The sequence below is a fragment of the Labeo rohita genome, unplaced genomic scaffold (assembly GCF_022985175.1).
Source record: "Labeo rohita strain BAU-BD-2019 unplaced genomic scaffold, IGBB_LRoh.1.0 scaffold_97, whole genome shotgun sequence".
NCBI classification, from domain to species: Eukaryota; Metazoa; Chordata; class Actinopteri; order Cypriniformes; family Cyprinidae; genus Labeo; species Labeo rohita.
The window spans coordinates 11,080-32,231 of record NW_026129931.1 but is presented as its reverse complement, the minus strand read 5'-3'; the positions used below and the strand labels follow the sequence as shown (position 1 = coordinate 32,231).

The window sequence follows — 21,152 nt, the reverse complement described above, 5'->3', positions numbered from 1 at the left end:
CTGATATGGAAGTTAGTCAGCCTGATAACATTTATCCTGACTTACAAGCTTTCTTTGAAACAGATGTAGCCATCCAATCAGTAACTGATGTGCCTGTAGATTCGGTGAAGGTATGTGGTGCTAGGAGAAGATCTCAGGGAATTGAGGGAATTGAAAGTGTTCCTCCCAACTCTGCTGTTGTCCAGGTTCAAGCAATTGCAAAAATGCTGGAACCTAAAGATATAGAGAGATTGTCCCAGAGCTTACCCTCAGCACGCACAAATTTTTGTGAATTTAGAAGAGCACTGATTAGCAAAATGCGTCTCTATGACATGTCATTAGTAGAAGTCACACAGCTGATGTCACAAATTCTAACTGAATCTGAATTCAACAGTTTTGAGTCTGCTGTTACTTCTGAACTACGACATGCCAGTGAAGCGGATTTGAGAGAAGGTGTTTTGAAAATTCTAAAGAATATTATGGGACCCAAAATAGACTGGTCCAGAATCACTAACTGTGTGCAAAAGAAAGAGGAAACTGTAAGTGAATACACTGAGAAGTTTTGCCAGTCAGCTGTAACTTACAGTGGAATAGTTGATGATCCTGAAAGTGTGCTAGATGACAAGGGACCCTTAGTCCGCATCTGGTCAGATGGCCTTGTAGCCGAGTACAGAAAAGCCTTGCCATTCCTAGATCTAACTTGGTCTAACAAAACTCTCAGAAGTAACTTAGACACGTTAGCTACTTGGGAAAGAGATTCTGATGTTAAGGCAAAAGTGAGAGTAGCAGCAGCTACGTTTAGCACAACAACTCGAGACAAGAGATGGTCTAAAAAAAAGGGAAATGCAATTATTGTGGAAAACTAGGACATTGGGAGAAAGAGTGTAGGAAGAAGTTGCAAGATAATAAAAGAAATGCTATGCATAATTCTGCTCCTTCTCAGCCCGCCTACAACCCTGAAGTAGTTCCACCAGTGACCAGTGAAACGTTAGGACAGCTTGCTCAGGCTCTTCTAAGAGCACAAAAAGAGCAGGAAAAAAAACTAATTGTTGGGGCTGTGAGTAGCTACCTTTCCCCTGTAATACATCACAATGACAAAAGAATTTTTGTGAAAGGTAGCATACAAGAGAAAGAGATTGACTTTTTGCTTGATACAGGTGCAGAAATCACAGTAGTTCCTACAAAATTGGCTAAAGATTTAAACATTCCGTACAAGAAAACTAAACTTTGTTTAACTGGTGTAGTAGGTGAAGATTCTGTTTTGTATGAAACTCCACCCATAGAGGTACAATTAGGCCCGAAAACTCTGACTACAAAATTGTTATGTGCTCCATCAAATACAGGTGCAATTCTAGGCATGGATCTACTGAGACAAGTACATTTAACTTTAGACATGTCCTCAGAATCTGCTAGCATAAAAATTGCTTCAGCACAAGTTTCTACCAGTAATGCAATCACTCCTGAGTATGCTTTCTTACAGAATCATCCAATTTGGGCTAAAGACAAAGATGATTGCGGGTTTCTCACAGGTGTAGAACCAGCCAAATTAACAGGAACCGCCCCTCCTGTTACCAAACAATACCCGATCAGTAAGGAAGCTATACAGGGAGTCAAACCTATTGTAGAAAAATAGCAAGGAGTGCTCGTTAAAACCAATAGTCCCTGTAATTCACCTATATGGCCCATCAAGAAAGCCAATGGGTCATGGAGACTCACAATAGACTACAGAGTAGCCAATAAGCATACTGAAAAAATCACCCCCCTAGTAGCCGATCCATCTACAATTTGTAATGGCTTACCATTAGATTGTAAGGTTTTTTCAGTAATTGATATGTCTAATGGACTCTTTTCTGTACCTTTGCACGCTGACAGCCAGCCATGGTTAGCTTTCACAGTTGACTATGAACAATATCAGTGGACACGTTTGCCACAGGGATTTCAAAATTCCCCAACCATATACCATCAGGCTCTCAGATGTGATTTGTGTGACCCAGAATGTCCAGTCAAACAGTCCACTATGATTCAATATATCGATATTTTATTTGCCTCAACAGATCATGAGGTACATCAAACTGAATTTTGAGCATTGTTGGACTATTTGCAGAAAAAAGGACACAAATGTAGCTTTCACAAAGCTCAAATTGCTAAAAGTCAAGTTACATTTCTGGGTCAAACAATTGATACAGGAAATAGATCCATTACACAGGATCGAGCCGCTTCAGTCAAAGCAATACCTCCGCCTACTAACATTAAAACACTAAGATCATTTTTAGGAACAGCAGGTTACTGTAGACCTTGGATTGAAGACTATGCCTCGATTGCTCAGCCACTCTATGACTTGTTGAAAGGTCAGGTTAGAGATTCCGATACAGTTTGTATGGAAGAAATTCACCTCAAAGCTTTCAATGATTTGAAGAGAGCATTATGTCAAGCGCCAGCATTAGGAATTGCCCAATCTGATAGGCCCTTTGTGCTTTATGTTCATGAACACTTAGGCTTTATGACTGCATGTCTAATGCAAGATCATGGGGGCAATTTACGCCCAATTCATTACTATTCTGGCAAACTTGACATAGTCGCTCAAGGTATGGGCCCATGTCTCAGAGCAGTACAGGCAGTTCATCTAGCTCTTCAGGCCTCATCAGGAATGGTGTTAGGACAGACTGTAAATGTAAGATGCCCTCATGCAGTGTCTGCACTAATGAAGTGAAGTCACTCCTGTTACATCCTCTCGTTGGGGAAATTGGTTAACAGCCCTCACAGCCCCAAACATTGTTTTACAGCGTGCACCAGTCACAAACCCATCCTCATGTATGATGTCTGCAATGACTGAAGTTGTCTTAGAGGATGAAGGAGAAATGGCTCATTTTAGATTGATTCCACCTCTATGTACTCTGCCTCCTTCAAACCTATATACTTTGCTGTGCTGAGATATTGTCAGACGACTTTTTGAATACTGCAGTGCCAAGCAGCGAGTATCTGAATAAAGAGAAACTTCTGCTTCAAGATATCCAAAAACGTCTCCTGGTCTCTAAGAAAAAATTCACAACAGCGCCTTTCATGATACATATCGTTGCAAAGCAACTTTACAGCAAATTAAAATTTTTACAGTATATTTAGTAATAGCTTACTAGTGGTGACTATGTCAGGTTGATGTACATATGGCAGAGATGTGTGGTAAAGATCAATTAATGATGTAATCAAACAGATAAAGAACACCATAAATTAGTAGCAGAATTCGGTAGTGCTGTATGTTGTTTCAGGGTTGGCATCATCTGAAGTCCTCTGAGGGGTTGACATCATCTCTTTTTAAGTGTTCTGGATCCAGACTGGAGCTTGTGAATTCCTAGTTACCACAGGATGTCAATCCCATGGCAGGAACAGAGAACAAATAGGAACATAATAAGCGTAGCTGCTGTTCAGACTAAGCAAAGAAAAGATTTGTGGCCAAGTTTGGTGAACCATACTCAGAGTCTGATGTTATAAATGTTACAAATGTTATGAAGGAACTTAGGTTCACTTTATAACATCAGACAATCCTGTCTGAACACACAGCACAGCTCCTCATGTAAGTTCTTGTCATTTCAAGACTCAACTTGTAATTTTCTATTGTCCAGCATTTCTGTCTGTCTATTCTACACAAAGCAAAATGCTTTACACCAACTGGTGAAAAGAAATACAATTTTTACTTATGAAGTTGTGAAGTACTGAATATTGTATTTCTGGGTACTCCATTTCAAGAATACAATCTCAACTACCTTTTATGAGCACTATTCATTTATAGCACACATTAAAGCAGATAATTTAATAACACTGTGGGGTGTAATCTTCAGTCTCCAGGCTCATAGCAACCAATATTAGAAAAATTCACAATAAATGAATCACTCTTCAGCAAGATGGTAACCACAAAATTCAAAAACATTCCAGAAAATCCTCTAAACTGAGGATTAAACACAAACATGTCTTTCACTTTTTTGAAAAATGTATGTTATACCACTTGGTGCAAGGAAGGGTTGTTGTAAGGATTACATTTTTGGATGATTACAAGTACTCTCTCTCTCTCTCTCTCTCTCTCTCTCTCTCTTTCTCTTACACACACACACACACACACACACACACACATTAAAATTTATAAATGCAAAGCACATTCTCAGACACTAGATCTGTTATGAAGGATGGGCTTCAAAAGTTTCATACGCTGTTGATGTTTTTTGTGTTTTCTCTGTTAAAAAATTGTGACACTTGATGATGTACCTCAAATCTAGAAGTTACATGAAGATGTTTACTGTATTTGTTTTTGTTTAATATTTTGATAATCAATTGAAATCAAAATTTGTGAAATCAAATGAATTTAAATCTGATGCTCTACTCATGAAATCAAGGGAAGTGACTCTTTAAGACTGTAAGTATTAGGCTATGGCAGATTTGTTTGATCGTACAAAGACACTGACAGTAGATTGTAGTTGAAATTATAGTACTATTTTATGTTATTCCACACAAAAAATAAGAAAACGTGTACAACAAATGACCGTGTCCCTTTGTAATCTGTATTGCGTAATATTCTGTCAGTAGTCAGTAAGTGTGGGACTAGCCCTTTACTAGCAGGATAGTGGCATCATATGGGCTCAGATAGTGTTACGTCATGAATAATTACACACTCACACTGAGATCAGACTCAGTAAGGCTCATTTTAACCTTACACAAGTCACAAAATGGACATAGCTGTACTGCCAAACAACAATCATCCAGAGAAATTCCTCCAGCTGGATGTAGGAATGTTGCCAGCTACACATGGAATGTTCCAGATTGGTGCTGCGTTGTCTCGACAAAGGCAGTGGCACAACAGGATGTACTCGCAGGTAAACTCTGTTAGCGTACAGACTCACGCTGCTGCAGAAACAGTTCGAATGAAGGAGGATGTGATAGTGACACTAGCTTGTCCCTAAAGAATACCTCAATCTAACTTCTCTGTGGGGAAAACTTCTCTTCAGTCACAAGAGAAACATGTTTAAAGCTATTTATTGTAGCAGAAGTTATATATATATATATATATATATATATATATATATAATGGATATTTTCTGCATATTTTAATTTGATTATAATTTGATATCATTTTTAATTTGATTATATTGGATTTAAAGCACTTTTAAATTTGTCATGAATACGTAAGTTGCCATAGTTATTTTGACATTAGTGTGCTGTTTGAAATATTTTCCTCAGATTGGTTGATGTCAGGGCTGTGAGATGACCGAACATTCTACAAATTCTTAACTGTTATAATGATTAAGTCAAAATCAGCCAGAATTTGTTCATGAAGGCATTATTCATTGTCATCATGACACATACATGCAACCCAGTCTCATCACCCAGCTGGAGAAACATGATTCTTGGTTTCTTTTTACTTTTTTTGCATAACTCCAAAAATGTTACAATACAATAATACAATTCAAAGTAGGTGGTCACCTAATGGCAAGGGTGTCCTGTCCTGCAACTGGGGGGGAAATTGCCCACAATTTTCATCATACATTACTCAGCTAATATAGTCCATTGAATGAATTCATGAAAAAGGAGTTAATTCAGATACTGAGTGCACCGGATGAGCTGTATCTCCTGCCTAGACATATGAATACATTTGTTGCAATGCTCACAGTACATGAGCTATCTAGATGTAAAAGAAAACACACGCACTTGTGTGTGTTATGGACAGCCATATTATGTTTACTGCATATGTTGCTTTGTGTAACTCTGAATAGTTAAATGCACTTGCATCTCAAAATGCTTTTATAATACAAAATCAATGTAAACACAGTTATGCCTTAAGGACAGAACAAAACATCTAATATTTTAAAATAGATCTGCGCATTAGCGTGAACGCAGCCTGTTAGACCTGCCCTCGCATCTAACAGGGGTGTCAAATTCAGTTCCTGGAGGGCCACAGTCCTGCAGAGTTTATTCCCAACCCTAACCATCTGAACCAGATAACCAACATCTTCAGGATTACTAGAAACTATTTTTGTTTATTGCTCTCTTTCTTCTCTTTATATTTATATGTTTAGAAGCTAAATTTGGTTAGCTATACTTTCTCACCATACAATTGTTCTGGTTTATTAGGGGCCAAGCACTGAAGGTGCGATGGCACCTGTTGTATCTGTTAGCGTTCCTATTATTCTTCTTCTTCTTCCGCTCTGGAAGTCTATGGCAGCCCATAGAACCGATTGCGGGAAAGTTGTGAAATTTGGCACACTGATAGAGGACAGTCCCATCATTGACCACAGCAAATTTGGAGTCTCTAAATCAAACTCTGTAGCGCCACCACCTGTCCAAAATTTCAGTAATTTTATGCTAATAACTTTTGAACCGTAAGGCACAGAATCAAAATTCTTTTTTCCTCTGAATCCTTGGCTCATGCCGAGTCAAATGAATTCCAAAATTCAAAAATCGTAAGGTTTAGTTTTTTTTCTATAAATTTTTGTTCATAAAACATACTTTTTCGAACTCGTCCTAGACGGTTTGTCTGATTTTCACCAAAATTGGCTCAGATCATCTTCAGACCATCCTGGCAAAAAGTTATGGAATTCAAGTTGATTATTCAAACCGTTTGCGAATGAAGCGCGAATGATTTCTACGAAAAGCACGCAAAAATAGTTGTCTATATCTCCGTAACGGTTTGGCGTATTGAGGCCAAACTTAGTGTGTGTTATAACAAGCATGACCTGAGACTACGTGCAGTGTTTCGGCACAGTGCCACCTGGTGGTCAGGAGATATGAAAAATGGGTCTTTTTGCTTATAACTTCTGAATAGTTAGGCCAAAAATCATGAAACTGGTCTCTTTAGATTCGGTGCATCATGCCGAGTCGAACCATATCCAATTTTCCCATGTCAGCCAATTTGGGTGTCAGCCATATTGAATTTTGTCCAAAAATGCTATATTTTATGAACCCATTGACGTATCGTTACGAACCTCGGTATGTGTCTTCGACACCATGCCCTGACAGTACTCAAAAAGTTTTGGGGGCAGCGCCACCTTGTGGCCAGAAGTTATACAGAAATTTACAAAAATGCTAATAACTTCTGCTTACATTCGCCTATTGTAATGAAACCTGTCTTGATATATTCCTTGCATCACGCTGAGAATATTGATCCCCATTTTGCGCAGATGGGAATTTCCCTTAGACAAAGATGTTCTAAGGGCAGAAAGGAAAATGATTGGTTGACAGATTCAACCAATGAAATTGAAGCAGAGGCGGGGTCAGGAAATTTGGACGTGTGGAGGGAATACTTCAGACAGAAACTTTATTAGCGCTTCGTGGGAGGCATTTGTTGCAAGGTAAGTGAATTTACCATGTATTTTATATAAAAAAATATTAATAAATCAACATAACTCTAACCTTTACTGAGATAATTAGCCGGCAAAGACGCACAGAACAAGTAATCATCGACTACATATCATATCATATGCATTTTCATTCAACTGCTTTATCAGTCGATCGCACCAAAACTGCTTATGGGGTAGATTGAGTAAAACATGCTTTTCCAATGCAACCGAGCTGTCCGTGATACCGATATGAGCGACAACAGAACTCGTCAAATCTCCGTGACATTTCATTAGTCAGTTAGCACTAGCATTAACATTAGCGCTGCTCTCAGGGCAGGAGTACTCAATAGGTTTGTATTACTGTTATTTTTAGTGTACTATGCGCTGCTCTCGGGTCAGGAGTAAAAGTAAGAGTACTAAACTGAATTATGCGCTGCTCTCAGGGCAGGAGTAAGAGTAACAGTACTAAACTGAATTATGCGCTGCTCTTGGGGCAGGAGTACTCAATAGGTTCGTATTACTGTTATTTTTACTAAACTATGCGCTGCTCTTGGGGCAGGAGTACTCAATAGGTTCGTATTACTGTTATTTTTACTAAACTATGCGCTGCTCTCAGGGCAGGAGTACTCAATAGGTTAGTATTACTGTTATTTTTACTAAACCATGCGCTGCTCTCAGGGCAGGAGTAAAAGGTTAACAGTACTATTTTTACTAAACCATGCGCTGCTCTTATTATGCGCTGCTCTTGGGGCAGGAGTACTCAATATGTTAGTATTACCATTATGTTTAGTGTACTATGTGCTGCTCTCAGGGCAGGAGTAAGAATAACAGTACTAAACTGAATTATGCGCTGCTCTTGGGGCTGGAGTACTCAATAGGTTCGTATTACTGTTATTTTTACTAAACTATGCTCTGCTCTCGGGTCAGGAGTACTCAATAGGTTCGTATTACTGTTATTTTTACTAAACCATGCGCTGCTCTCAGGGCAGGAGTAAAACTAACAGTACTAAACTGAATTATGCGCTGCTTTCGGTGCAGTAGTACTCAGTTGGTCTGTATTACATTATCATTATATTTATAAAACAGTAGACAATTTCTGTATGATTGATTGATCTTTTATTTTATTCTTCAGTTACCTGGAGGAGTTGCAAAATCTGGACAGATCAAAGGAGCTAACACTGAAGATCTGATCTGAGTCCAAAATGGTGCAAAAATGGAGATGTATGAAAAATGGTGTAAGTTTGGTTCCACCTGATAAAAGCACATAATAGTCAGATTCAGTCGGTAACTGTTAATCATGGGGACGCAAACAAATTTCAACATTTACAGGGCCATCCGAATCCAGAATGTTGGTGTTTTTCTCCCACCACCCTCATAAAATTTTTCAGCCAAACTACATGCTGTGTTTTAGACACCAAGGTTGTGTGGTCGAAGAAATCGATTCAAAATGAACAACAACAAAAATATTTCATAACTTCTCCAGCACAGCGGGTAGGAGCTGTTAAGAACAAAAAGACAAGAAAAGTACTTAAACATTTTAAATTAGTCATTATTATGGCAGTAATAGGTATGCAATACAATTTTAAAATATAGGCCTACAATTACGAACATAAAAATATAAACCAAGCAGCCTTGTCATTATAGTCCCTCATGTCCACTGCATTCTCTAAATTTTGAAAATACCCAAAATATCAAAATCAACAATGGCGGCAGATCATTTTCTTATTTAGCGCCCACATTCTGGAACAATCTAGCTAACACTGTTCAGGAGGCAGACACACTCTGTCAGTTTAAATCTAGATTAAAGACCCATCTCTTTAACCCAGCCAACACAACACATTAACACATTTCTATAATTCAAGTCCATTAAAGGATGGTTAGGCTGCATTAATTAGGTCAACCGGAACTAGGAATAATTTTCATAACACCTGATGTACTCATTGCGTAAGAAGAATGGCATCTACACTAATATTAGTCTGTTTCTTTCTTATTCCAAGGTCACCAGATAATGGATCAGCAGCTAGAGACAACCTCTACATCCCTAAATGTCCTAAATGAGTCCTCTGCAATCTGACTTTGCTGCAACATGGAACTTTTGCATTATTGACACACTATTGTCCTATTAAAAACTGTTGCTTTGACACATCCTGTTTTGTTAAAAAGTGCTGTATAAATAAACATGATTGATTGATTTACCTATTTTATTGTAAATAAGAGGTTGCATGCAACTTATTTCTGCTAATCTTCACATTTCTCATGACACCTATCATTCTGAGAGATAAAATTTAAGAAAACCATTCATAGTGGGTCTCTTTTTGAACCTGAGATTTAAATAAATAACGTATTATTAAATTTAAATTTATTCTTAATCCAAGCATGTGACATTTAATGTATAGCAGACAACTATGTGACAGGCCATATGAGCAGTGCATTCCTGGGTTCATATGATCACACTGTGAATAAATCAAATCCATGAGTTTTATCACTGAGGTGCCATGTACATCAATTTTTACATATGTTCCTACTGTCTGAATAGGACTTCTCTCACATTCCCTTGGTGATACATAAATGTGATTACAAAAGGTACCAGTCAATTTTTGTGCAACCACTTAATGTTTCTCCCATGGACTATTGCAGAGAAATTAAGACTTGTAATTTTAATTATAACTTGTGAGTTATTTATTTATTTTTTTTAATAATCATGTTGTTAATGTTGTATCATTCAATGTCTGTTGTACAGATTGTTTAAGAACAAAATGAAAGAAATGTTGATTGAAAATAATCAGTTTACGGGTGCAATATTACAATAAAAAAAGTTTAATTATGACTTCTTTCTTTTTTTATACAATTACAAATTACAAAAAAATCCAGTGAGTTAAATGCATGTATAAAACACAGGAACGTTTCACAACAAAAAACAGCAAGATGTATTATTAAACTGCTGCAGTCTTAACTAGTGGATATCATCATTCCTAGAGGTTTTTAAGTGTTTTATTTTTGTATTTTTATTTTAGACATGAGTCAACAAATTTGAACAGGCTCCCTTTAAACCAAGCCCAAAGTCAGAGGTTGCTTTTCCAAATATCTTCTCAAAGCCAGTCTCTCAGTCTCCAGAAATCTTTGTAAGGTCTTCCTGCAACTGAAATGCATAAAGAATTTTGTTTCAGTTTACACCGACAGTCATAATAAAAGAAAGAAAGGGGAAAAAAAGAATTTTACCTAAACTATTTAGTATGGGATATTGAATCATGAACATCCTCATTTTCATATATTTTCTGGACCACTTTCTTTTGTGCAAGAAACTTCCATGCCAGGAACACTACATCACTGACCATCTCACTGCACAGCATCTGAAATATAGCAATGTAAACAAACAGAATTACTAGCAAAATCATAAGATTAAAGATAAAAATCACTTACAACTCCCTCAAAATTGACAATTTCTTAAGGACATGTAATACATCCTTAAACCCTGCCATTCCTAGAGCCTACTATACTCTGTTTGGCCTCAGCTACAACCACAATGATTGAGGGCAGATCAGAGTAGACGTTTGAGGGAGAGCTAATGAAGTCCATAGGCTGGAATTATGCAAAAAAAAAAAAAAAAAAAAAAATAATAATAATAATAATAATTCAGTTTAGTACTGATAGTTTTACTCCTGCCCTGAGAGCAGTGCATAGTACACTAAAAATAATGGTAATACTAACCTATTGTGTACTCCAGCCCCAAGAGCAGCACATAATTCAGTTTAGTACTGTTATTCTTACTCCTGCCCTGAGAGCAGTGCATAGTACACTAAACATAATGGTAATACTAACATATTGAGTACTCCTGCCCCAAGAGCAGCGCATAATTCAGTTTAGTACTCTTACTTTTACTCCTGACCCGAGAGCAGCGCATAGTACACTAAAAATAACAGTAATACAACCTATTGAGTACTCCTGCCCTGAGAGCAGCGCTAATGTTAATGCTAGTGCTAACTGACTAATGAAATGTCACGGAGATTTGACAAGTTCTGTTGTCGCTCATATCGGTATCACAGACAGCGCGGTAGCATTGGAAAAGCATGTTTTACTCAATCTACCCCATAAGCAGCTTTGGTGCGATCGACTGATAAAGCAGTTGAATGAAAATGCATATGATATGATATGTAGTCGATGATTACTTGTTCTGTTCGTCTATGCCGGCTAATTATCTCAGTAAAGGTTAGAGATATGTTGATTTATAATTTTTTTTTTTTATATATAAAATACATGGTAAATTCACTTACCTTGCAACAAATGCCTCCTACGAAGCGCTAATAAAGTTTCTGTCTGAAGTATTCCCTCCACACGTCCAAATTTCCTGACCCCGCCTCTGCTTCAATTTCATTGGTTGAATCTGTCAACCAATCATTTTCCTTTCTGCCCTTAGAACATCTTTGTCTAAGGGAAATTCCCATCTGCCCATTTTGCCAATATTGCCCTAACCTCCTGTCCGCCATTTTGATTAATGTTGAAAACCTACTTTTTCGAACTCCTCCTAGACCGTTAGTCCGATCTGCACCAAATTTGACTCAGATCATCTTCAGACCATGCTGACAAAAAGTTATGGATTTTGTGTCGATATATGAAACAGTTTTTGTTTAGTGCATCAACGAATTTGCTGGAAAGATGCTAAACTACATTTGAGGCTGTATCTCTGCAAAGCTTTGACATATTGACACCAAATTTTATATGTGCCATTGTCACCACACCCTGACCACGCCACATCAATTTGGTAATGGTGCCACCTATTGGTCAGAAGTAATACACCATTCACTAAACATTAATAATAAAATTTCCTTAAATGCTAGTAACTTCTGATTGCATTAACCTATTGTAATGAAACTCATGTCAATAGATTCCTTGGGTCAAGCCGAGAGCATTAATACCCATTATCCCAAAACTGGCCAAACATCCTGTCCACCATTTTGATTAATGTAGAAAACCTACTTTTTCGAACTCCTCCTAGACCGTTGGTCCGATTTTCACCAAATTTGACTCAGGTCATCTTTAGACGTTGCCGGCAAAAAGTTATGAATTTCGTGCCGATATACAAAACTGTTTTCGTTTAGCGCATCAACAAATTTGCTGGAAAGATGCCAAACTACCTCTGAGGCTGTATCTCTGCAAAGCTTTGACATATTGACACCAAATTTTATATGTGCTATTGTCACCACACCCTGACCATGCCACATAAATTTGGTAACAGCGCCACCTACTGGTCAGAAGTAATACACCATTCATTAAACATTAACAATGAAATTTCAAAAAATGCTAATAACTTGTGATTGCATTAGCCTACTGTAATAAAGCTGGTCTCGAAATATTCCTTGGGTCATGCCGACAACATACATACCAATTATACCATACTTGGCTGAACTTCCTTTCCGCCATTTTGATTAATTTACAAAACCTACTTGTTCGTACTCCTCCTAGACCATTGATCCGATTTTCACCAAAATTGAGTCAGATCATCTGTCCTGACTCAAAGTTATGGATTTCGTGTCGATAGAGTAAACCATTTTCGTACAGCGCCACTACAGATTTTAGGCTTAATGCCAAAATGATTCTGAGGCTGTATCTCTGTAAAGCTTTGGCATAATGACACCAAAATTTGTGTGTGTCATTGTCACCTCACACAGAACGCAATCACATCAGTTTGAAAACAGCACCACCTATTGGCCAAAAGTTAGAAGCCATTAAATTATATTATTGGTTGTATTTATGATTTTTCAGCCATTTCAACTGATATTATTCTAAAAAGACTTCAGTTACTCATTGTTACAGTCGGTCTGTTGCTCCTTGCCATGCTTAGGTCCTCATTCTGCCTCTGTTGTGCTTGGCCCCGCAATTGCTGCTTGCAGCTATATTTAGGGGCCAAGCACCGAAGGTGCGATGGCACCTATTGTATCCGTTGGCGTTATTATTATTCCGCTTCTTCTTCTTCCTCTTCCGCCACAAGTCTATGGCAGCCCATAGAAACTGATTTTGATAGATTCCTTCGGTCATGCTGAGAACACCGATACCAATTTTGCCAATTTTGGCTGAACTTCCTGTCCGCCATTTTGATTCATGTTGAAAACCTACTTTTTCGAACTCCCCCTAGACCGTTAGTCCAATTTTCACCAAATTTGACTCAGATCATCTTTAGACCATGCTAACAAAAAGTTATGGATTTTGTGTCGATACAGGAAACCGTTTTCGTTTAGCGCATCAACGAATTTAATGGAAAGATGCCAAATTGCATCCGAGTCTGTATCTCTGCAAAGCTTTGACATATTGACACCAAATTTTATATGTGCTATTGTCACCACACTCTGACCAAGCCACATCAATTTGGTAACAGTGCCACCTATGGGTCAGAAGTAATACGCCATTCACTAAACATTAATAATGAAATTTACAAAAATGCTAATAACTTCTGTTTACATTAGCCTATTGGAATGAAACTGATGCCAATAGATTCCTTGGGTCAAGTCGAGAACATTGATACCCATTATGCCGAAATTGGCCAAACTTCCTGTCCGCCATTTTGATTAATGTACAAAACCTACTTTTTCGAACTCCTCCCAGACTGTTAGTCCGATCTTCACCAAATTTGACTCAGATCATATTCAGACTATGCTGGCAAAAAGTTATGAATTTCGTGTCGATATACGAAACCGTTTTCGTTTAGCGCATCAACAAATTTGCTGGAAAGATGCCAAACTACATCTGAGGCGATTATTACGATTGGTTGTATTTATGATTTTTCAGCCATTTCAACTGATATTATCCTAAAAAGGCTTAAGTTACTCACTGTTGTAGTCGGTCTGCTGCTCCTTGCCGTGCTTAACTCCTCATCCTGCCTCTTTTGTGCTTGGCCCCGCAATTGCTGCTTGCAGCTATATTTAGGGGCCAAGCACCGAAGGTGCGATGGCACCTATTGTATCCGTTGGCGTTCTTATTCTTCTTCTTCCGTTTCTTCCACCGCAAGTCTATGGCAGCCCATAGAACCGCTTGCGGGAAAGTTGTATAATTTTGCACACTGATAGAGGACAGTCCCATCATTGACCATAGCAAATTTGGAGTCTCTAACTCAAACCCTCTAGCGCCACCACTTGTCCAAAATTTCAATAATTTTATCAATTTGGTAACAGTGGTAAATTGAAACCAGTCAATTTATAATCTATTTAAAAAATGCGCAAATTTAAGTAATTAAATAAAGATGCACAAATAAATGTGATATTCAATGTTGGCAAACTCATTAATTCTTAATAATAAAAAAAATAAAACAAATGTAGATCTAATATTGTTTTGGTCGGAACCGATAGCCTTGTGGGTTGTGCTACGGGCGTCCCGAGTTCAAATCCTGACTTGAGGACCTTTCCCGATCCCGCTCTCTCTCTCCCATTTTGCTTCCTGTCCTAATATGGTTTTCGGAGGGCCACTTCCTGCAGAATTTAGCTCCAACCTGATCTAACCTGATCCTGAAGTTTCTAGCAACCTTAAAGACCTTTATTAGCTGGCCCAAGTGTGTTTAATTAGAGTTGAAGCTACACTGAACAGGAAGCCGGCCCTTCAGGATCAGGACTGGACACCTTTTCTGTAGGGGGTATGGTCTATTTGTTTCACACTCGAGAAAGCATTAACCCTTTATTGAAATGCCCTCTTCATAAATCTCTCTTTGCTGTGTAGGGAAAGGAGAAAGAAATGGAAGGAAAGCCATCAGCAGACAGTCATGTGTTTGAAGACAGAGAGCTGGAGAAGCACATTACTCCTCAAACCCTGAAACCAAAGATCAAGCAGAACCCTCTCTTTTCTCACATCAGCATCATCGACATAGAGGAGAGCAAGTCCAAACCATCCTGGACCATTCAGGACTATGACAGACACACTGCACATGGTCAGCTGGCTGACTATATGAAGGTATTGCATTAGCTCAGAGCGGCCAAAGATACAGTAAATGCACACAAGATATAATGCAATCTGAATAACATCAGATTATGACAATGTCATAGATGGTCAGATGGTGTTAAAATGTATTGCACTACACGCAGGGATGGGCACAAATAAATACATGAGAATGTATTAAACATTTAAAAAAAAAAAAGTAAACAGATGAAGTACAAAATACTGAAGAAATAATGTATCAAAATACAAATACAGTATTTTGCATTTAGAAAATACAATACACATTAGAAATTGGCCATTCTGCGAAGTATTATTATTAGGCTGCAATTTATCTGGATTTATCTTAGAAATATTTGTTTTCATTTCATACCTCTTTCTGTCTCCTGAACCTAAATAACAGAAGACAATAACTATGATGTTTTTACAACTTCTAGAAATGTTGGAATTGACTCAATTCTAAGTTTCATTCCATTAATTTCAAAAAATGATTCTGAACTAATAATACATATTCTTATTTCAAAAACAGTTGAATACGTCTGTCACGTTACAACAGGGATGAGACCAGAGGCAGAGATAAGGTGCAAAACCAAACAAGAGCTTTACTGACAAAGTTGTAAAATGGAGTGCAAGAATGGGTTGAGCAATGATAATCTTATCTGAGAGTCCTTGTATTAGTTGAGCAGTTGCAGCAAGTCCGTAAGGGGAAAACCACGATGAGTCCAGGTCATTCACAGGGGAGTCCAACAGAAGAAATGAAGAGAGGTCTGGAGCTAGTACAGGGGATGTGAACGGTAGACCAGACAGTGAATGACTGAGGGTGAGTGTCTTCTATAGGGCGGGGCTGATTGGAACTCCGGTGACTGAGAGCGGGTGGGCGGTGCTACTGGTGACATGGAAGGTGGAGGTGGCTGTGGTGAATGCCTGACAATGTCACAGATTATATGTGATTACTAGGGACTGTTCTTGGCAGTATTGGCTAGAAGCATCACTGTAATGAAAAGTTAAAAGTTAAGTTAAAAAACTAAATTTTGAAAACCCTAACCCTAACGAGGCAGATGGGTCATCCAAAGAGACAGGCTAGAGTTCATATGAGGGGCGAGCCAAGTCCAGACGAAAAGGCAAAGGGTAAATCCATGACGGGCGAAAGGTCCAGGGCAGGCGGAAGGTAGACAAGATGATATAACCAGGCTAGAAAACAAGACTAGGGGAAACTAACTAGAAACACGACTGAACTAGACTGGGGATTAACAAGGTGGCTCCGTACGGCACCTAACGCACAGAGAATGCTAAATGCAGTCCAATACTCGGTCCAGAATAGTGGGAAGGGCCTTGCATTTATAGCGTACGTGATTGGCTGCAGCTGTATGAGTCCTAAGCGCTATGAATGATGGGAAATGTAGTCTGGGGTGAGGTGCAACAGAATGGCAAGGCGACCTCTGGTGGCAAGCGGACTGGCGTTCAGGACCTGATTCGTGACAGCATGATGACCCGCACTCAGAATTCGTGCTCTGTATTTAACCCATCCAAGTGCACACGTACACGCACACGCACACGCACGCACACGCGCACGCGCGCACACACACACACACACACACACACACACACCTAGAGCAGTGAGCAGCCATATTGCTGCAGTGCCCAGGGAGCAGTTGGAGGTTCGGTGTCTTGCTCAAGCGTCTCACCTCGTTCATGGTATTGAGGGTGGAGAGAGCGCTGGATATTCACTGACAATCCCTGCTGGACATGAGACTCAAAAACCACAACCTTTGGGTTAAAAGGCAGACTCTCTAACCATTATAATATTAATATTAATATGTGCTGCAGAAGATCAGGTTGAGTGGACTGAAACCAAACGAAGACAAATGTCAGTTTGGTGCACAAGAACCCTATATAATGGGGCACCAGCCACGAATTCCACATTGACAGTGAAGAACAATTATAAAAGATTGTTCAATAAAAGTTATATGAATTGGAGGAAGTCTGTTATCTGACTGATCTGAAGGATTTGTGAGATATCATTAACTTGTAGAGCATCTTACTGTATTATCAACACAAAGAAGGCACAAGTGCAATAATAGGAGTTTTGTGATGTGTGGCCAAGTATGGTGTTGCATACTCAGAATTTGTGCTCTGCATTTCACCCATCCAAGTGCACACACACAGCAGTGAGTAGTGAACAAACACACACACTCACACACAAACCATGAGCAGTGGGACAGACAAGAGCAGCTAACTACTAAATGAATACCATGACTGGATAAAGACTGATAGATACAAGTGACTGAGTTGGATGTTTCTATGGATATTATCTTATGGAAAATCTTATTCTAGATTCAACAAATGAATATAGAAATTATTTGTTATTGAGGTCACATTTTAGATTATTTGCTATGTGGGTTCTTGACATTTTGGAAATGCTCTGACCCAGTTGTCTAGACATCACAGTGTCAAGGGCACTCACAACTTTCTGCTGGCCCATTTTTCTTCTTCTAACACATAGTAACTGACTGTTCCTTTGCTGCCTAATATATCCCCCCACATTGACAGATGCCATTATAACAATGTAATCAGTGTTATTCATTTCACCTGTCAGTAGCTTTAATGTTGTGGCTGAAGTGTATGAAATTGTAATTTTCATTTAAGAGAAGTCTTGCCAAGCTTATTTTTGTGTCTTTCAGGAGGACCCAAGAGAGCTGAACTTCTGGTTGGAAGATCTCTACACCCCCGGCTTTGATTCACTCCTCAAAAAGAAAGCAGCTGAAATGAAGAGGAGCAAATTTTGTAAAATATTTGCTGCCATCATTCTGTTAGTTTGTGTGGTTGTGATTATTATTACAGTGCCGATAGTGGTATCACAATCAAGAAATTGATGGAGCCTGAATATCCACGTTGTTCTGTTTGGTTATTACTAACATTACTAATATTTACTGTTGCTGTTTTTTACACAGCCAGCTGGATTTACAACTTGTCTCATGATGAATTTTTAAATTTCAGTGTTGTTAAGGGAATACATATGGGTAGTTGACAAATTGGAAAAGACCCATTTTGAAGAAATGCTTATATAGTGCAGTGGTTCCTAACCACGTTCCTGGAGGCCCCCAGCACTGCATGTTTTCCATGTCTCCTTAATCAAACACACCTGATTCAGCTTATTAGTAGAGAGACTCCAAGACCTGAAATGGGTGTGTCAGATAAAGGAGAGATGCAAAGCATGTTCCCTCCAGGAATGTGGTTAGCAATCTCTGATGTAGTGTGAAGTCTGATCTTTGAGGAAATATAAAGGGTCACTAACTTTGATGTGTGTCATACCATAGGACATCACACTAAAGGACAGAAATGGTAGTTATTAAAGTATTTCTATTTAATTAAAAAATAAAATAATAATTAAATCTTGTTTAATTATTTTAATTGTACATTATTATGTCAAATGTAAAAGAAAATTTATTTTTGATACAATATCAACACATTTTTAAACAAAATAAAATAATTCAACAAAATTCAGTCCCTGAATTTGCTGCCTCGCTTCGAGCTTCTTCTTTGTGGGAAAAAAGGATGGAGGCTTGCGACCTTGCATTGACTACCGGATCCTCAACTCTCAAACCATCAAGCTGCTGTGTCCACTTCCCCTTGTCTCGGCAGACCTCAAGGAACTCTGTGGAGCTCACATCTTTACGAAGCTGGACCTGCAGTGCGTGTATAACCTTGTTCGCATCTGGGAAGGTGACGAGTGGAAAACGACGTTCATCACTCCATCCAGCCACAATGAGGACCAGGTCATGCCCTACTAGCCTAGCCAACTCACTCTCGGCGTTCCAGGGCTTTATGACGGTTCCTCCACTGATTTGTGATTGTCTACATCAACAATATCCTAATCTACTCCTGGAACCTGGCCGAACATCGCCACCACAGCACACAGGTCCTCGAGCGACTCAGGAAGTACCACCTTTACCTGAAGCTTGAAAAGTGTGAGTTCTACCAGACCACAGTCCAGTTCCTCAGCTACGTCATCACCCCTGAAGGTATCCAGATGGACCAGGGGAAGGACCAAGGGAAGGTCCAGGCAATCCGGGAATGGCCACAACCCCATTTGATCAAAGAACTCCAGCAGTTTCTAGGATTCCCTATATTCTATTGATGATTCATTCACAACTTCAGTTTCCTCATGGCACCACTCACCTCCTTGCTGCGTGGAAAGCCCAAGTCTCTTTTTCTGGAACCCCAAAGCTCAGTCCTCCTTCCAGAAGCTCAAGGAATCCTTCTGCACTCCTCCTATCCTCAAGCACCTGGACCCTCAGCTTCTATTCATTGTGGAAGTGGATGCATCCACCAACAGTGTGGATGCAGTGCTATCCCAAGTCAAGTCAAGTCACCTTTTTTTATATAGTGCTTTTAACAATACAGAATTGTGACAAAGCGGCTATACAGTATTAAATAGGAAATAATGCATCAATAATGCAAAAGGGCAAAAGTAAACACATTCATCAGTGAATTCAATTATGTCATCATTCAGCTCAGTTCAGTTCAAATAGTATACGATATCGCTTGAAAATTAAGTGTCCCCAACTAAACAAGCCAGAGGTGACAGCGGCAAGGAATCAAAACTCTATCTGTGACAAATGGAGAAAAAAAACCTTGGGAGAAACCAGGCTCAGACAGGGGGCCAGTTCTCCTCTGGCCAGACGCAGAGGACTCATCAGATTCCTGTGGTCTTGTGCCGACGGCCGTCTAGGTGACAAGGTCTTCACTGGGGATCCGTCTCTGGGGCTCATCTAGTTGACATGGTCTCTGCTGACATTTAGGGCTGTAGAGATGCACTAACTACATCGGGTGTTATGGGAAGTGTTCCCGGTTCTGGTTGACCTAATTAATGCAGCCTAACAGTCCTTTAACGGATTTGAATTATAGGAATATGTTGATGTGTTATGTGTAAGCAAGGTTAAAGAGATGGGTCTTTGATCTAGATTTAAACTGACAGAGTGTGTCTGCGTCCCGAACAGTGTTGGGTAGATTGTTTCAGAGTTTAGGCGCTAGATAAGAAAATGATCTGCCGCCCGCGGTTGATTTTGATATTCTAGGTATTATCAAATTGCCAGAGTTTTGAGAACACAGCGGACGTCAGGGACTATAATGCGATAAGAGCTCGCTCAGGTACTGAGGAGCTAAACCATTCAGGGCTTTATAAGTAATTAGCAAGATTTTAAAATCTATACAATGTTTAATAGGGAGCCAGTGCAGTGTTGACAGAACCGGGCTAATATGATCATACTTTTTGGTTCTAGTAAGAACTCTAGCTGCTGCATTTTTTCGACCAGTTAGGGTTAGGTTTTTGGAAAATACAACGATCTCCCCCCATCACAGTCTCACCAGACTGTGTGGTTTGGAATAGGGAGGTCGAGGAAAGGCACAGGCCGGCGCATATTTTTTGAGAGTGAATGAACTTTGATTCCTATTCGGGATGGGAGGTTGTCTATTTAAAGAGAAACTATCCCTTAAGATTGTCACCTGATTTGGCCTAGTTTTATTTTAGTAAGACGAATACAAAGTTTTTCACACTTTACTTGGTCCAGGTCAGCGAATCAAGCTTCCAGCTTGATGATCCTGGTCTGGCATCGCACTCCCTATAAAATGTATTAATTGGTTTCAATAAAGTTAATACAATGTTTATGTTTTAGTGAGACATGTTGGACTATGCCCCTATTGGCTTTACTATGTTTCCTTCTGTGATGTTAGCCTATCTGAGCATTGGTCACTAGGGCTAGAAAGGCTAGGTTTCAGGTCCATAGGGCTACAAATGGTAGGTTTAGGCTAAGTGTCAGTTCGGGACTAGATTTAGTCATTAGGTCTACGAACGGTAGGTTTAGGCCGAGTATTGTTTCAGGACTAGATTTAGCTCTTAGGTCTACGAATGGTAGGTTTTGGGTAAGTGTTGGTACTGGA

General features: G+C 39.2%; 1 protein-coding gene and 1 long non-coding RNA gene across 2 annotated transcripts; one reads left to right on the top strand and one right to left on the bottom strand.

Annotated features, from left to right (window-relative positions):
* The first annotated feature begins 4,691 nt into the window (after window positions 1–4,691).
* Window positions 4,692–18,085, top strand: LOC127162568 (major intrinsically disordered NOTCH2-binding receptor 1-like). The gene is made up of 5 exons (XM_051105363.1): window positions 4,692–4,838; window positions 5,849–5,862; window positions 6,701–6,710; window positions 15,009–15,230; window positions 17,894–18,085. The coding sequence occupies exons 1-5, from the start codon at window positions 4,692–4,694 to the stop codon at window positions 18,083–18,085; spliced, it is 585 nt and encodes a 194-aa protein (XP_050961320.1).
* Window positions 10,258–11,587, bottom strand: LOC127162569 (uncharacterized). The gene is made up of 3 exons (XR_007827381.1): window positions 11,570–11,587; window positions 10,518–10,648; window positions 10,258–10,437 (listed from the first exon to the last, which is right to left on the bottom strand). It is a non-coding gene; the product is annotated as an uncharacterized LOC127162569 (long non-coding RNA).
* Window positions 18,086–21,152: the final 3,067 nt, after the last annotated feature.

Excerpts from the sequence above, each read along its gene's own strand:
- LOC127162568 (XM_051105363.1), top strand. The coding sequence starts at position 4,692 with ATGGACATAGCTGTACTGCCAAACAACAATCATCCAGAGAAATTCCTC. Across the intron at positions 15,231-17,893 it reads AGCTGGCTGACTATATGAAG|GAGGACCCAAGAGAGCTGAA; the intron begins GTATTGCATTAG and ends TGTGTCTTTCAG.